The sequence below is a fragment of the Drosophila montana genome, unplaced genomic scaffold, assembly GCF_035044405.1.
Source record: "Drosophila montana isolate Dmon_TW-CO22-7 unplaced genomic scaffold, ASM3504440v1 contig_3735_1, whole genome shotgun sequence".
NCBI lineage: Eukaryota > Metazoa > Arthropoda > Insecta > Diptera > Drosophilidae > Drosophila > Drosophila montana.
Window position 1 is genome coordinate 79,895 of NW_026998622.1, and position 12,664 is coordinate 92,558.

The following is a 12,664-nucleotide window of genomic DNA, read 5'->3' on the forward strand; positions in this document are numbered from 1 at the left end:
GTAACTTATGGCTTTATGGTATCTTATGCGTCAGCTCGCTGGTGGCTTTAATTTTAGTTCTGTTTTGATAGCTTTTGTCGATACTCGACATCGATCAATAAACGTGTTCCAGCATTTCCTGTTAAATCATTCGCTTCATTGCTGGGCCTCAAGGCCAGCATTCTACACAATCCCGCCACTGGGAGACCAATAAAATTGGATTGAGCAGGACGCCTACCGACATCATTAATGGATACATCGTAGACGCAACCTGCATAATTCGCACACTAACCTATTTACAAATAATTCGTTGGACAATTTTGCTATTTTCGGAAAATAATAGTCACGAAGCACTTGAGGAAGGCGTGTTGGAATCTAGCCAGAGGTGGTAAGTCACCAGGTTGTGTGTTCACCAATTCTGGGTTGACCGCCGCTTTAACCGTCTGAAAAGTGGGTTTGTGGTAGAATGGATTATGTGACGAGTCTTGCAGCCAGAAAAAAATGAGATATCGCTTTAGTGGGTCGCGTGCCTATTCTAAGATTATTTGGTTCCTAAAGCAGTTGATTAGCTTCTCAGATCTTTGAGGGCTCGGACGGTCGAAACGTTCGACTGAGGCTCGTATTGTTAAACATGTGCGTTTCGCCGCATCTGCCACATTTTTTTATTTGGCTTATAGAAAACTCTAGCATTGTGTTCTTCAATGAAAGCCTCACTATTAACTTTGCTGCGAACAGCTTGCACAATTTACTTCTAAAAAAATCTGTTTTATTATTGATTTGTAGTCCTTACACTAAGCAAACAACTTACATGTTTTTTGTTGGGGGATATATTTTCTAACTAATTCTTTAAGTTGAATGTAGATTCTTGTTGTGGTTGGGCGCCAACATACAGTTGATCCTAGGTCTCCTGCGGCAGCTCGTGCCGTAATCAATCATCAATGAAACAATATTATTATGGGCATAAGTTACAAGGCTATAGCCGGCAAGCCAACTAAACAGACTATTAGAACTGAACTATTAGATGCGTCAGCACCATGACTTCAATCGTTATTTTATGCGAGGATTACTTATTTAGTTGCAGAAATTCTTACGCTTTGCACGTGCTGACGCAACTACGTGACTTGCCAATATAACCACAAGCTTTTCTCAATTACTTCAATGTTTCTTAGCCGATCTTTACAAACTTTTCTCTTTTGGTTATAAAATATTCGTATAATTTAAAAAATTTTTGAAATGAAGTGATTTTTGATTTATTTTATAGCTATGGGGTGTAGGTGTAAAATGAAAGACTCTAGCTCTTAACCCTTGCTAAAAAACACGATTTCGATATCGATTTTTATCCACTTCCTAGCAATTGGGCATGTTATCAATTATGGGGAACAGCCTCGTAACACTTATTACATGTATTTGGGCTGTACGGATATATATTATGAAAAGAAATCCGCCGCATCGACGTTATGCGCTGAGCGAGATGCGGCTTTATACTGAACGTTCGGCTTTTCGAGGCCGGCGTTCGGCTGCCACTCTCAGCAGTCTTACTTTGTCTGGGCACACTAAAATGGTCGCGGACACCCATGGGGCTCAGTCGTTGCAATTTATCGTGATCCGATTGTTCTGCTGTTTGACATATCTATGCATTGTATAGTTAGTGCTCATACTGAGCTTGCACTAGGTGGACCTACCTTCAACATTTTAAGCCTAGCTCTTATAGGTTTTGCGACTTACGAGCTCATATGGCTGGTATTGCTAGATCAGCTAAGTCGATCGGTTGATGCGGATCAAAAACATATATACTTTACGGCGTCGGACATGCTTCCTACTGTTTTCAATTTTGAATGGGTTCACAACATATACACATAACTTCGAGCAAGGTTTCGATGATTTAAAACAACAGCCCAGTTCGGATATGTTTATTGATCGCCGCGTTCATACATACTGACAGGCGGACAATGGCTAGACATCCTGAAGTATTTCCAATCGTCTAATGTATGTCCACATATTTTTCACAGTTTTACTTCAAAAGACAATTTGAACATTTGTAAACATTAGAAGTGTCTTATTATTTATAATTACTTTCAACCTGTATTCGCAGTGCCTATCGAATGCTAATAAGTTTGGAAACCCATAATCCGGGATGTATTCGGACATTCAGTGATTTTACAAAAGGATTTTGTGAATATTCAGATTTTCCCCTGGGTTTGTCTCATTCTACATTCGTTAGTTGTTAACTTTGGATTTAAGACTATAGGAAAACATTTGCAAACTTACCATACAGCATGCAGGAATCCGTACAGTTCCCGGCCAGTTATAATACAGAAAGCATAATTTATAAGATAATTTTTGTATGATATCAGGACCATAATTTGCATCATCACGTAACACAACGAAATGTGTTGGACTTACAGTTCCCTGTCGAACCATTTGTGAAACCAAAAAGAAATCATACATATGCGATCTTGTAATGTATTTATCTATCACCGTCCCCGGAAAAGGATTTTCGTAATTGTTGTTGCTTTTCTGAAAATATTAAAATAAATTGTTAGCAGCCATGAATTAAATTTTGATGACATTATTTTATGAAATAAAAATTATTTTTTGTATAATTATTGTATAAAGGGTAGTACCATCAATTCCATCATAGATAAGACAAACACATTCATCATGTTTGCAAGCAATAACACTATTGAGGTAAGACTTTGCTTGTATCTTTTACATGGATTCCTTCTGTCTCTGTCTCAATGTCGATCTTCGTCTTTCCTTGTTAGGGACTGCATATGCACATATATATATATATATATATATATATATAACACATATAATTACAAACATAAATATATTACCAGTATTGACGGTGCGAGTAAGAGCTTTTAATTTTAATGTGCATAGCAGTTCAGCCGCTGCACACATTGGCATATACATATGTATGCTTAATTACATAGATCTCCGTAGGCTAAACCAATTCATAGTCATAAATTATACAAGTTGACGGTCTTATTTTTTCATATGTACGTATATATAAAAATTCACTCATTTGATAAACTAACAAATTGAGTAACAAAAACAATGGTAAGGTTGAAACCTCACATTTTTAGTAGAGCTTATCGTTACCGATTTTAAAATTCCATACTTAGGAAAAAATAACTAAAGTCACTATATATTTACACTTTATACTTTTAAACTATGGTTGGGAAGTTATTGAATTTGTTATTAAAAAAATGTTGTTCCTTTTATTACAAAATAAATAAATTAATAAATACAATTTGCAAGAGAAACAAGAGGTTCTAGTCGGGAGCTCCCGACTAGGGGATACCCTGAACCCTCTTATCCCAACACCAAATACAGGTCGCGTTTGCTTTAGTAGTAAAAAAGAAAAATAAAAAAAATTGTTTCCATCGCAGGGTTCGAACTCGCAACTAACCGCACCACTTGCCGCTGCCTCTACTCAAGAGCCACATCAATAATTAAATTTTAATGAGAAAATAACCAATTAAAATAGCAGCACAGAAAACAATACAATCGCAATTGCAATGCTGTTGATTGAATTCAAAGCAGACGCGCATGAATGTTTGTGTGTACATGTATACAGAAATTCTTGGCATTTGCGTTTGCTGCTGCACGTGTTTGCAGGCCAAAACACATTTTCTTTCGTGTTTCTTAATCGATCTTGATGAAATTTTCAGTAGTATATCTTATTGTACTATAAAATATTCTTGTATTCTCAAATGAATAATGCATTTAAATTGTGGCTTATATCGATGGGCGGCATAAATTGGTTTATTTACTTGATTTATAGCTATGCGGTAGTAGCGGGGAGGTGGCGAAAGGTATAAAACGAAAGATGCTTGATATATACAGCTGTGAAAAAAATAATAGCACCACCACTACAAGCAATTTTTAAATAGTTGCCCAACTCACATTTTTAACGAACAGAAAACGTTAAGCACATTTTTAGAAAGGGAAGACTCTTACAAATCTGGGAGTAAAAAAAGAATCATCCTTATTCTTAATGTTTTTTTAGTTATTTAAGGAACTTTATTGAAATTGATAAAATTGGGCGAAACAAATCAAATAAAAAAAATGAACGATAAGTAACGAATTCATTAGTTAACAATTTTGAACTATCAATACTAAATCTATATTCATCATTTAATATTTAGTACAGTGTCCTTTATTGGCAATAACAGCTGCGCAGCGTCTTGGCATTGAATCAGCCAAGTCCTGGCATGGTTTTTTGGGAATTTTGGACCAGGACTCTTTAATTTCTTCGCAAAGTGATCCGATAGTGGTTGGCTTGGAAGCAGGAACTGCCTTCTTGGCGTCGGACCACAGATTTTCAATGGGATTCAGGTCAGGCGACTGAGCGGGCCACTCCAAAACGTTCACAGAGTTCGCCCTAAACCATTCCTTTGCTTTCTTGCTGGTGTGTTTGGGGTCATTGTCCTGCAAAGGGTAGCATTACTGTCTCCATGATATTCACATACACATGCTGATCCATGATGGTTTTTATCCAATGTATTGGACCTACTCCATAGTAGGAGAAGCAGGCCCATACCACTACACTACACCCTCCATGCTTAATGGTTCTTGTGGTGTACTGGGGTTTGTATTCTGTGTTCTTTGGACGTCTTACGTATGATCGTTATCCCTTTCCACCAAACATAACCACTTTGGACTCATCTGACTATAGAATATTCCTCCATTGTTGGGATGTCCAATTTGCATGATCCCTGGCATACTTCTTGGGCTTAGTAATATGTGTCGCGTTTAAAAGTGATACCATTCTTTGGCTGCAGGCTTTTGAATTATGTTGCCTAAGATATGTGCGAACTGTTTGGCTCGGTAGCAGGCTTGAAGGGATCTTTCTTGCTCTGACGAATCAGTCTTTTGACATGAAGAGGGGTCATAGATCTATTTCGTCCGCGTGTTTCAGTTTTTTCTTCATTTAATCATTTTTTAATCATTTTAATGGAGCATCATACAAATTGACCAATTTTTTTGTAAGTTTTCCGTCAAATATAAATTTTTTGATAAGATCGCGCTTGTCCGTAGTGCAGTGCTTTCCACGTCCCATTGTTATGATTATTATTAACTTTTATGATAGAAACAATGAAATCTTAGTTAAAACTAATAAACACGTGCTTTCTACAAAGGCAATTCCGCGAAATAGGAAGTGAGGTTATTGTATTTAAAACTTTATGTTTTTCAAGATACCAATCATACTCGGGCATTGACTATTTTCTCTGTGCTTCTTAGATACGGGCAAAGCATTATGAGTATTATGAAAAGGTTGGGTCTGCAAGGGTAATACATCTTCGGCGTGCCGAAATAGCCTTTCTTTCTTTGTTGAAAATATATTGTAGGTATGGATGTCAAGTAGAGGCGGTGGCAACTCATTCGGTTGATTACGTGGTCGAGTCATGCTAAAGCAGACAAGCGGGAGATGCATTTGCTAATGGTAGATAGGGGTTCAGCGTATTCCCTATTTGGGAACTCCAGACTAAAGCCTCTAACTTGTTTTACCTATTTAATGGGTAAACCGATTAAATAGTAATAAAGTAAAATTGAAAAAAAAAAGGATTCTCAGAATGTGTCGAACTCGGAACTACATTCAACCAAGCGAACTACTTTCCATCGCCTTATACCTCACAGCTAGCTATATAAAGAATTTCATTTTTAGGTAAAATAGCATAAGTAAACAAGCAGCACGCAGAACACATTAAAATCGCAATTGCAATTCTGTTTATAAAATTTAAACTATGTACGCAGATGAATGTATTTCTGCACATATGTAGAGAAATAGATACGCTTTGCTTTTGCTGGCACAACATCGTAGCTTACCACTTAATTTAATCTTGATTCACTTTCGTGCAGTAGATCTAATTATGCTTTAAATTATATGTATGCTTCAATTGGCAGTAGTTGATTTATTTATTTCATATTGACCGATGGGAGGAAAGATGAAAGAAAGATACTTAATCTGAATGCCCTATTCTAGAATAGTTAAATTTGTTGACTCTAGCTCTGACTGATTCTCAAACAAACTCGGCCGAGAGCTTATTGCCAACGCAAAATCTTGAAAACAGTGCCAAATACGGACAAGCTCACCGAACTGTGACACTAATACATTTAGAGTGACTTTAACCTCCAAACCAGTCAAAACAGTGCAACAGTGCCCGAAATAAGGAAAGACGCAAATGTCAAATCAGCAAACTTGCAATTGGCCCGTGCTGTGAATAATAATGAAGAGTTGCCTACAAAAATAGCAACTAGCCTTAACATTTGTCAGGCTACAATGGCAAATAAAAACGTTAAATACGACGTCGTCCCTGCTGCCCATGCATACAGCACACGTAGCAACACCCCTACCGGTCGTGCAGCAATCAGCAACATCCCACCACTAGACAATTCCGAAGCTAACAACAATCAAGTGCAGGGGCTTCCAGCCGACCTGAACTCGAAAACCTTCACAGCATTCCCCACTGGCGACTTAAATTTGACGGTTCGAAGGACTCTATGCAGATAGACAATTTATTGTATCGAATTCGTTCATTGACGGCTCAAAATCTAAACGGCGACTATCGGTTCCTTTGTGACAATCTGCATTTACTTTTCTTCGGAAAAGCCAATGATTGGTTTTGGAGCTTCCACAAGAAAAACCCACAGTATACCTGGTTGGCTTTCTGTACGGATTTTCAACTTAGATTCGAGATTTGACTTATGGGAACTAATTGGGAAAAGACGCCAGAAAGGCTTAGTTAGCCAGTTATCTAACGAAATAAGCGAAGTTAAGCTTGTAGACCTATTAAAACGCGATGCGAGAACAGCGCTTAGGTACGAACTATTGCATTTGAAGATTGAAACTCGAGCATAATTAAGAGAGGAAGTTAAGAAACATGAAAGTTTCTGTAAAGAAACTGGCTCGTTTCCCATTCGATCCAAATACGGTAAAAGTAATGTCTCTGAGTTACTGGAAAATAATTATGTAGAAAATAATATTTCAGAAATACAGAACACGAGAATAGTGTGCTGGAATTGTGATAAAGTGGGTCACCGATTCGATGACTGCAAGGGAGAAATGCGTATATTCTGCTACGGTTGCGGTGCTAAAAATTCTTTTAAGTCTAATTGTAGCAAATGCAATCCTTTGGGAAACCGGAAGCGGGATGCGCAGACCAACAGCACTTTGACACATCCCACAAAAGAATAAAGCCTTCGCCAGTAAACCAGTCAAATGGTAGTTCGGACCAATCAACTACAAATATTATATTAACAACTTATAAGCCAAATACATGTTCATTCGCAGAGGCTGCAACTTAAACTGATATTAAACTGAAGAACCCATCTATTCGACTTAGGAAATTCTGGAAAAATATTAAGTGTCTTCGTAAGAAGCTCGTTCAAGATAACCGCTTGTACACTGAGTTAAGCCTATAGGGAGAACGATATGTAGCATTATTAGATTCCGGAGGGACGATTAGTTGTCTCGGTAATGTTGCAGCTAAGTCATTATTGTCACATTCAAAAGCGCACAAGTGCTCTTGATCAATTTACGCTTAAAGTTGAATTTCGAAAACAAGTGCATAATGTTGAGTTTTTTATTATACCAGATTTAAAACAAGATGTTTACTTAGGCATACATTTTTGGCAGGACTTTGGACTGTTAACGAATTGAGTTCGTCCTGATAAGTCCGTAAATGAAAAATGTACGATATCGAACATGATATCCAGGAAACAGCGAAACTGCATCAGCTAACCGCTGAATAAAAGTCACGATTAAATTCGATCGTTTCAAATTTCTATTCATATGAAAAGGAAGGATTAGATATTGTGACCCCCGTCAAATAAAGACATTGGCCTATTTCACCAGCCGTTGAAAATCTGATGTTCGACGAGATCGAGAAAATGCTAGCGTTAGATATAATAGAAGAATCGCATAGCCCCTGAAGCAGCAACTGCGTCCTTGTGCAAAGAAAGGATAAGAACAGGCTGTGTCCAGATTCTCGAGTCATAAATAAGATCACTCGTACCCTCTACCTCACATCGACGGAATACTTAGTCGTCTGCCGCCTGCAAAATATATAACGGGCCTCGATGTGAAGCACGCATTCGGCAGATACCCCTAGTATACAGCTTTTACATTCCCTAATTATAATTTTAATTATTTCAATACAAGTAATGCCGCTTGGATTGTGTAACGCTCCTCAAACTCTTTGTAGACTAATGGAACGCGTGATACCAGCACATTTGCGGACCCGCGTATTTGTCTACTTAGATGATTTGCTTCTGCTTTCAGAGGACTTCGATTCTCATATGTTGCTTTTGCAGGAAGGGAAATTAAATATTCGGGCTTAATAATTGGATATGGCCAACTAAAGACGGACCCCAGCAAAATACAAGCTATTAACGAATTCCCTGTACCAAAAAGTGTAAAACAACTTTGACGTTTTCTTGGACTCGCAGGATGGTATAGACGTTTAGTTTTTCATTATGCAACAGTTAGCTTTCCGCTTACCGAGCTGCCAAAGAAATCGAAAGTATTGAAATGGAACACTGATGCTGAGTCCGCTTTACACGACTCGAAAACACTTTTAACTTCTGCACCTGTATTGGCTACCCGCGACTTCTCAAAACCTTTTAGATTAGTTTGTGATGCTAGCACTTCTGGTTTAGGGTGCGTTCTAGCTCAACTAAATGAACAGGAAGAGGAGGCTCCAATAACATACAAGTCAGAGAAACTGTCAAAAGACCAACGGAATTATAGTGTGACCGATCTGGAATGCTTAGCCGTAATAAGAGGTATTTTTAAATTTAGAGCGTATATAGAAGGACAGGACTTCGAAGTAATAACTGATCATGCTTCCTTACAATGGCTCATGAGACAGAAGTATCTCAGAGGACGTCAAGGTAGATGGGTGATCATATTACAAGGTTTCAAGTTTAAAGTCTCGCATCGTAGCGGAGCACAAAATGTGGTCGCTGATGCGATATCAACAACAGTTTGCATTCCCGCGATTGTTGTACGAAAAGTCAGCCCAGCCTACTATCAAATAGCTAATGAAACAGGTAAAAGCATAGGTACTTTTCGTCTCAAAGATATACAAACTAGTAACAAGTCCTAACTCAACAGTTATTATAGTTATTTCAGTTTATGTCCCGCTAGCAAGTAGCTCTGCATAAACTGTGGTGTAGTGGCTGATCTGCAATGCCCAAACGAATCTGCTTGTTGATCAGCTGCTCCCTATAAGCACTGCTTAGCTAATCATATCTCCTCATAAGGTTCTAGTTTGGTACTGCTTTACCGACCGCACTGGAAGCCAGTTCTTCGTTTACTGCACAGCTGAGGGCATGCGCAACCGAATAAGGCGAATAGAGCAAGATGTGATAAGATAAGGCCATAGTAAAGTATAATTGCGTGATGTAGAGCTTTTGAAAGCTTTCTTATTTTTTTTTGTCTTTGCGAAGAAGTAAAGGTTAAAAGTACAGCACGGCAGTTCATTTATATTTGAAGCGTGGGCGAGTTAAGACGTTCGCTAAAGACGTCAGAAACCAAAATTGCAATTGTGGTTCAGTTTTCTTTGGGTACGCTAATAGAAACCAAAACTTAATAACAGCTCGACCCAATAACCTAACTCTGATTCGGGGTGACCCTTAAAGAAAAGGTATTTATATGTGCGAGAAAAGGTATTTATATGTGCGAGTGTTGAGACTTGGAACTAATTAAGGCTTCCACAGTTTTCGTGCCTGCTCTGTTGGCCAGAGCAGTTCCCCACGTTAGTAGCTTGCTGACAAAGAGCAGCGGGAATATTTAGACGTGCTAGTCGGCGCGAACCAGAAGTGGAGATCGGACCAGACAAGGGCAACAACAAGAGCACGTGTCGCAACCCAGTAGCACGAAATAGTCATAAAAGGACTACACTTCAAGGCTCAAGTCACAAGGTTACACATATTCACTGCCCAGACAACTCAAAGAGAGCGGACAAGCCAATTCACCTGTTCTTCGTTTAGCTAGCCCCTGGTATCAACAAGGACCAAATTCGTAACATTCGCTATCTTGTCGGACAGAGATGCTTTATCGAGGACGCCCACAAAAAACAATCTCTAGCTCAGTGCAGCCGATGCCAGCAATTTGGCCACACAGCAAAATACTGCCGACAGAAGCACATCTGTGTCAAATGTGGAGAACAACACAAATCCTGCACACGTCCCGACTCGGTTCGAGCGACCCGGACGACCCAGCCAACTACAAGGGCTGTGAGACCTATCAGAGTTTCGCCAAACGAAACCAACGCCGGTGGCAAAAACTGCATGCAACCCGAATGGCCCTGTGTTGGGCAGTTTATCGCTCCAACACAGCACCCACGGCAACGACAACGGAACATTTATCAACCACAGCAATACCAAGGCAAACAACAAACGCCCCGCCTTCGCCAACGTGATGCTCAACAACACCCTGGCCCATCAGAGTTGCCAAGAAACTGCACCGAAAACTTTCCTCCCATGGATCGAGTTCTCGAAGAAATCGAAGCTGTTAATACTTCGATGTAAAACTTTTTCAAGATGCGACGCGCGCTTTGAATGTTTAGCCACTGGCAGCTCAAATAGGTTCCCACCACAGGCTTGCCTCGATTTTGCAATATACAGGGGTTTCCCCACTCTGGACGTTCAGTATTGAATCTCGCCCTGACCTGAGCTGCGACCAATTGCCTCTTATGATTTCCATCAACACCGCCGTAAGAATCTACCCAAGGCTGGAAAGAATCATCGACATGCAAACCAATATCAATGTCTTTAGCCGCAAGCTAAACGATAGCATCTACCCGGATATGGATAGCTTCTGCAGAGGATATCAACGATGCTCTCAACGGATTCAGCCTAAAGGTGCGGGCTGCAGTAGCTGAAGCCAAGCGTCCATTATTCAGCCAATGCAGGCACCGCGACGAGATATACAAACTTTCGCCGGACCTTACAATCCTACTGAGGAAAAAAAAGAAGACTACGCAAGATTTGTTCGCGCACTCGACACCCCGCCGATAAGGCGAACAGGCGCAGAATCGCTGATGAACTGCATCGGGAGCTACAACTGCAACGGGCAAGACATTTTGACAACATGCAGGCTCCCCTCAAAAGAAGTAACAGCGCCTGGTGCCGCTCGGACGCAGAGCAGGCTGCAACCCCGAGGAACGATTCATGCCATTCAGCATCGCCACAAATGAGATTGCCAAGACCAGAGCCGCTGTATCCTCAGAAACAGAGCCTGACTCCCCCCATCTCCATTTACCAGAGGAGGTGGAAAGTGTGCTCCAACGCCTGAAGCCAAACAAGGCCCCGGAATACGACTTAGTGTTCATTCGCACATTAAAAGCGCTCCCTGCGAATGCTGTCCTGGTCTTAATCTTCCACGCCATTATGACGGTGAAGTACTTTCCGGAAGCGTTGAAAATTTCCATCGTGACCAAAATTCACAAGCCTGGCAAGCCGGAGGACTTGTTTTTTTTTTAGTACACTTTGGTATTGCGGTCGGCAGACGCAATGGTGTTTGGGGACGTTCCCTCCCTTTACAGGATTACTTGCTAGTTTTATCAGGTGAAATTCGCAAAGCGAGAAATATGATTCAATTTATACAATAAAAATCTTAAATCTATGAACAGAAAAAATAAGCTGCAGCTTGAAGTCAGCAGCACGCCGTCTTTGGCTGAGTCTGGGGGGGCGGTGTGCTTGGAACGGACTCACTTGATACTATGGGCGTGGTCTCGCCTATGTCCGCTTCGCCGAATTTCGTCACACGCATACATTTACGAGGCGGGCACCGTTGCTGCCCATATGCTGCATTTTTTTTGGGTCAACGGCCCAAATGAAGGCCAAGGGCATTTCCAAGGGCAGGCGATCCGCTCTCCCTATAATCTCTTTAGGTGCGAATCGGGCGGCCAATAGCAATCGCCCCTTTTGGCGGCGTGGATCGCACGCCCGGCGTTGCCACTCTACAATAAATTAGGCGCCGCTGTGTGCCCGGCTTCACCCCCGATACTCTGACCCTATGACAAAAGATATCGGCGTGGTCGATAATAAAGAACGCACCCTACTAGGCAAACTATCGATGCTGCCAATAACGTCAAATGCAACATCACCACGCAGTTTATTGTAAACGCGAACCCGACCGTTACAAAGAATCTGCGTATGCGTTTCCTAGCTTGACCCAACGTAGGCCACACCCACGAAAAATACTCTGTACTGTCGCCGCCGACCAAAGAAGAGACGGACGCTGCCACCGTTAACGTTAATTACGCTTATGCTCGTAGTTGTGTTGCGTGGTAAACGCCTAGCACACGTCCCTGGAGATCTTCTAACTCGTAGGCGTTGGTACCCACGGATCGGATAACGCGGCTCTTCAGGAATTTTCGGGCAAACTTGGCATTGAAGGCTTTGCCTAAGCTGCTGAATGCGAAGTTGCGCCTCCACGCTTCCTGACCCGGTTCCAGATGGAGTTGGCGCGCGTCATCATAGAGTTGACGACTTCGCTCGTACGCGGAGTGCAGGTGTTCCTTTACCTGGTTTCAGACTGCAGCCAGTCTGTCCTTCGCATCTAGGTCAGAAATGCTGTGATCCCCCCCAATGACCTCAGCTTCCGGACCAGCTTATAACTGGAACCATTCAGGTACATGTTCTGGCCAAACACCGCAAAATAATG

At 41.0% G+C, this 12,664-nt stretch overlaps 1 protein-coding gene across 2 annotated transcripts in view; it reads right to left on the reverse strand.

The window, feature by feature from the left end:
* The window catches only part of AGO3 (Argonaute 3), a 147,641-nt gene that overhangs the window by 69,058 nt on the left and 65,919 nt on the right, over window positions 1–12,664 (reverse strand). For both annotated transcript variants that reach the window (XM_064695340.1, XM_064695341.1), the window contains exon 7: window positions 2,248–2,496. In XM_064695340.1, the coding sequence (XP_064551410.1) occupies window positions 2,248–2,496 (249 nt within the window). The remainder of the gene's footprint in view (window positions 1–2,247; window positions 2,497–12,664) is intronic.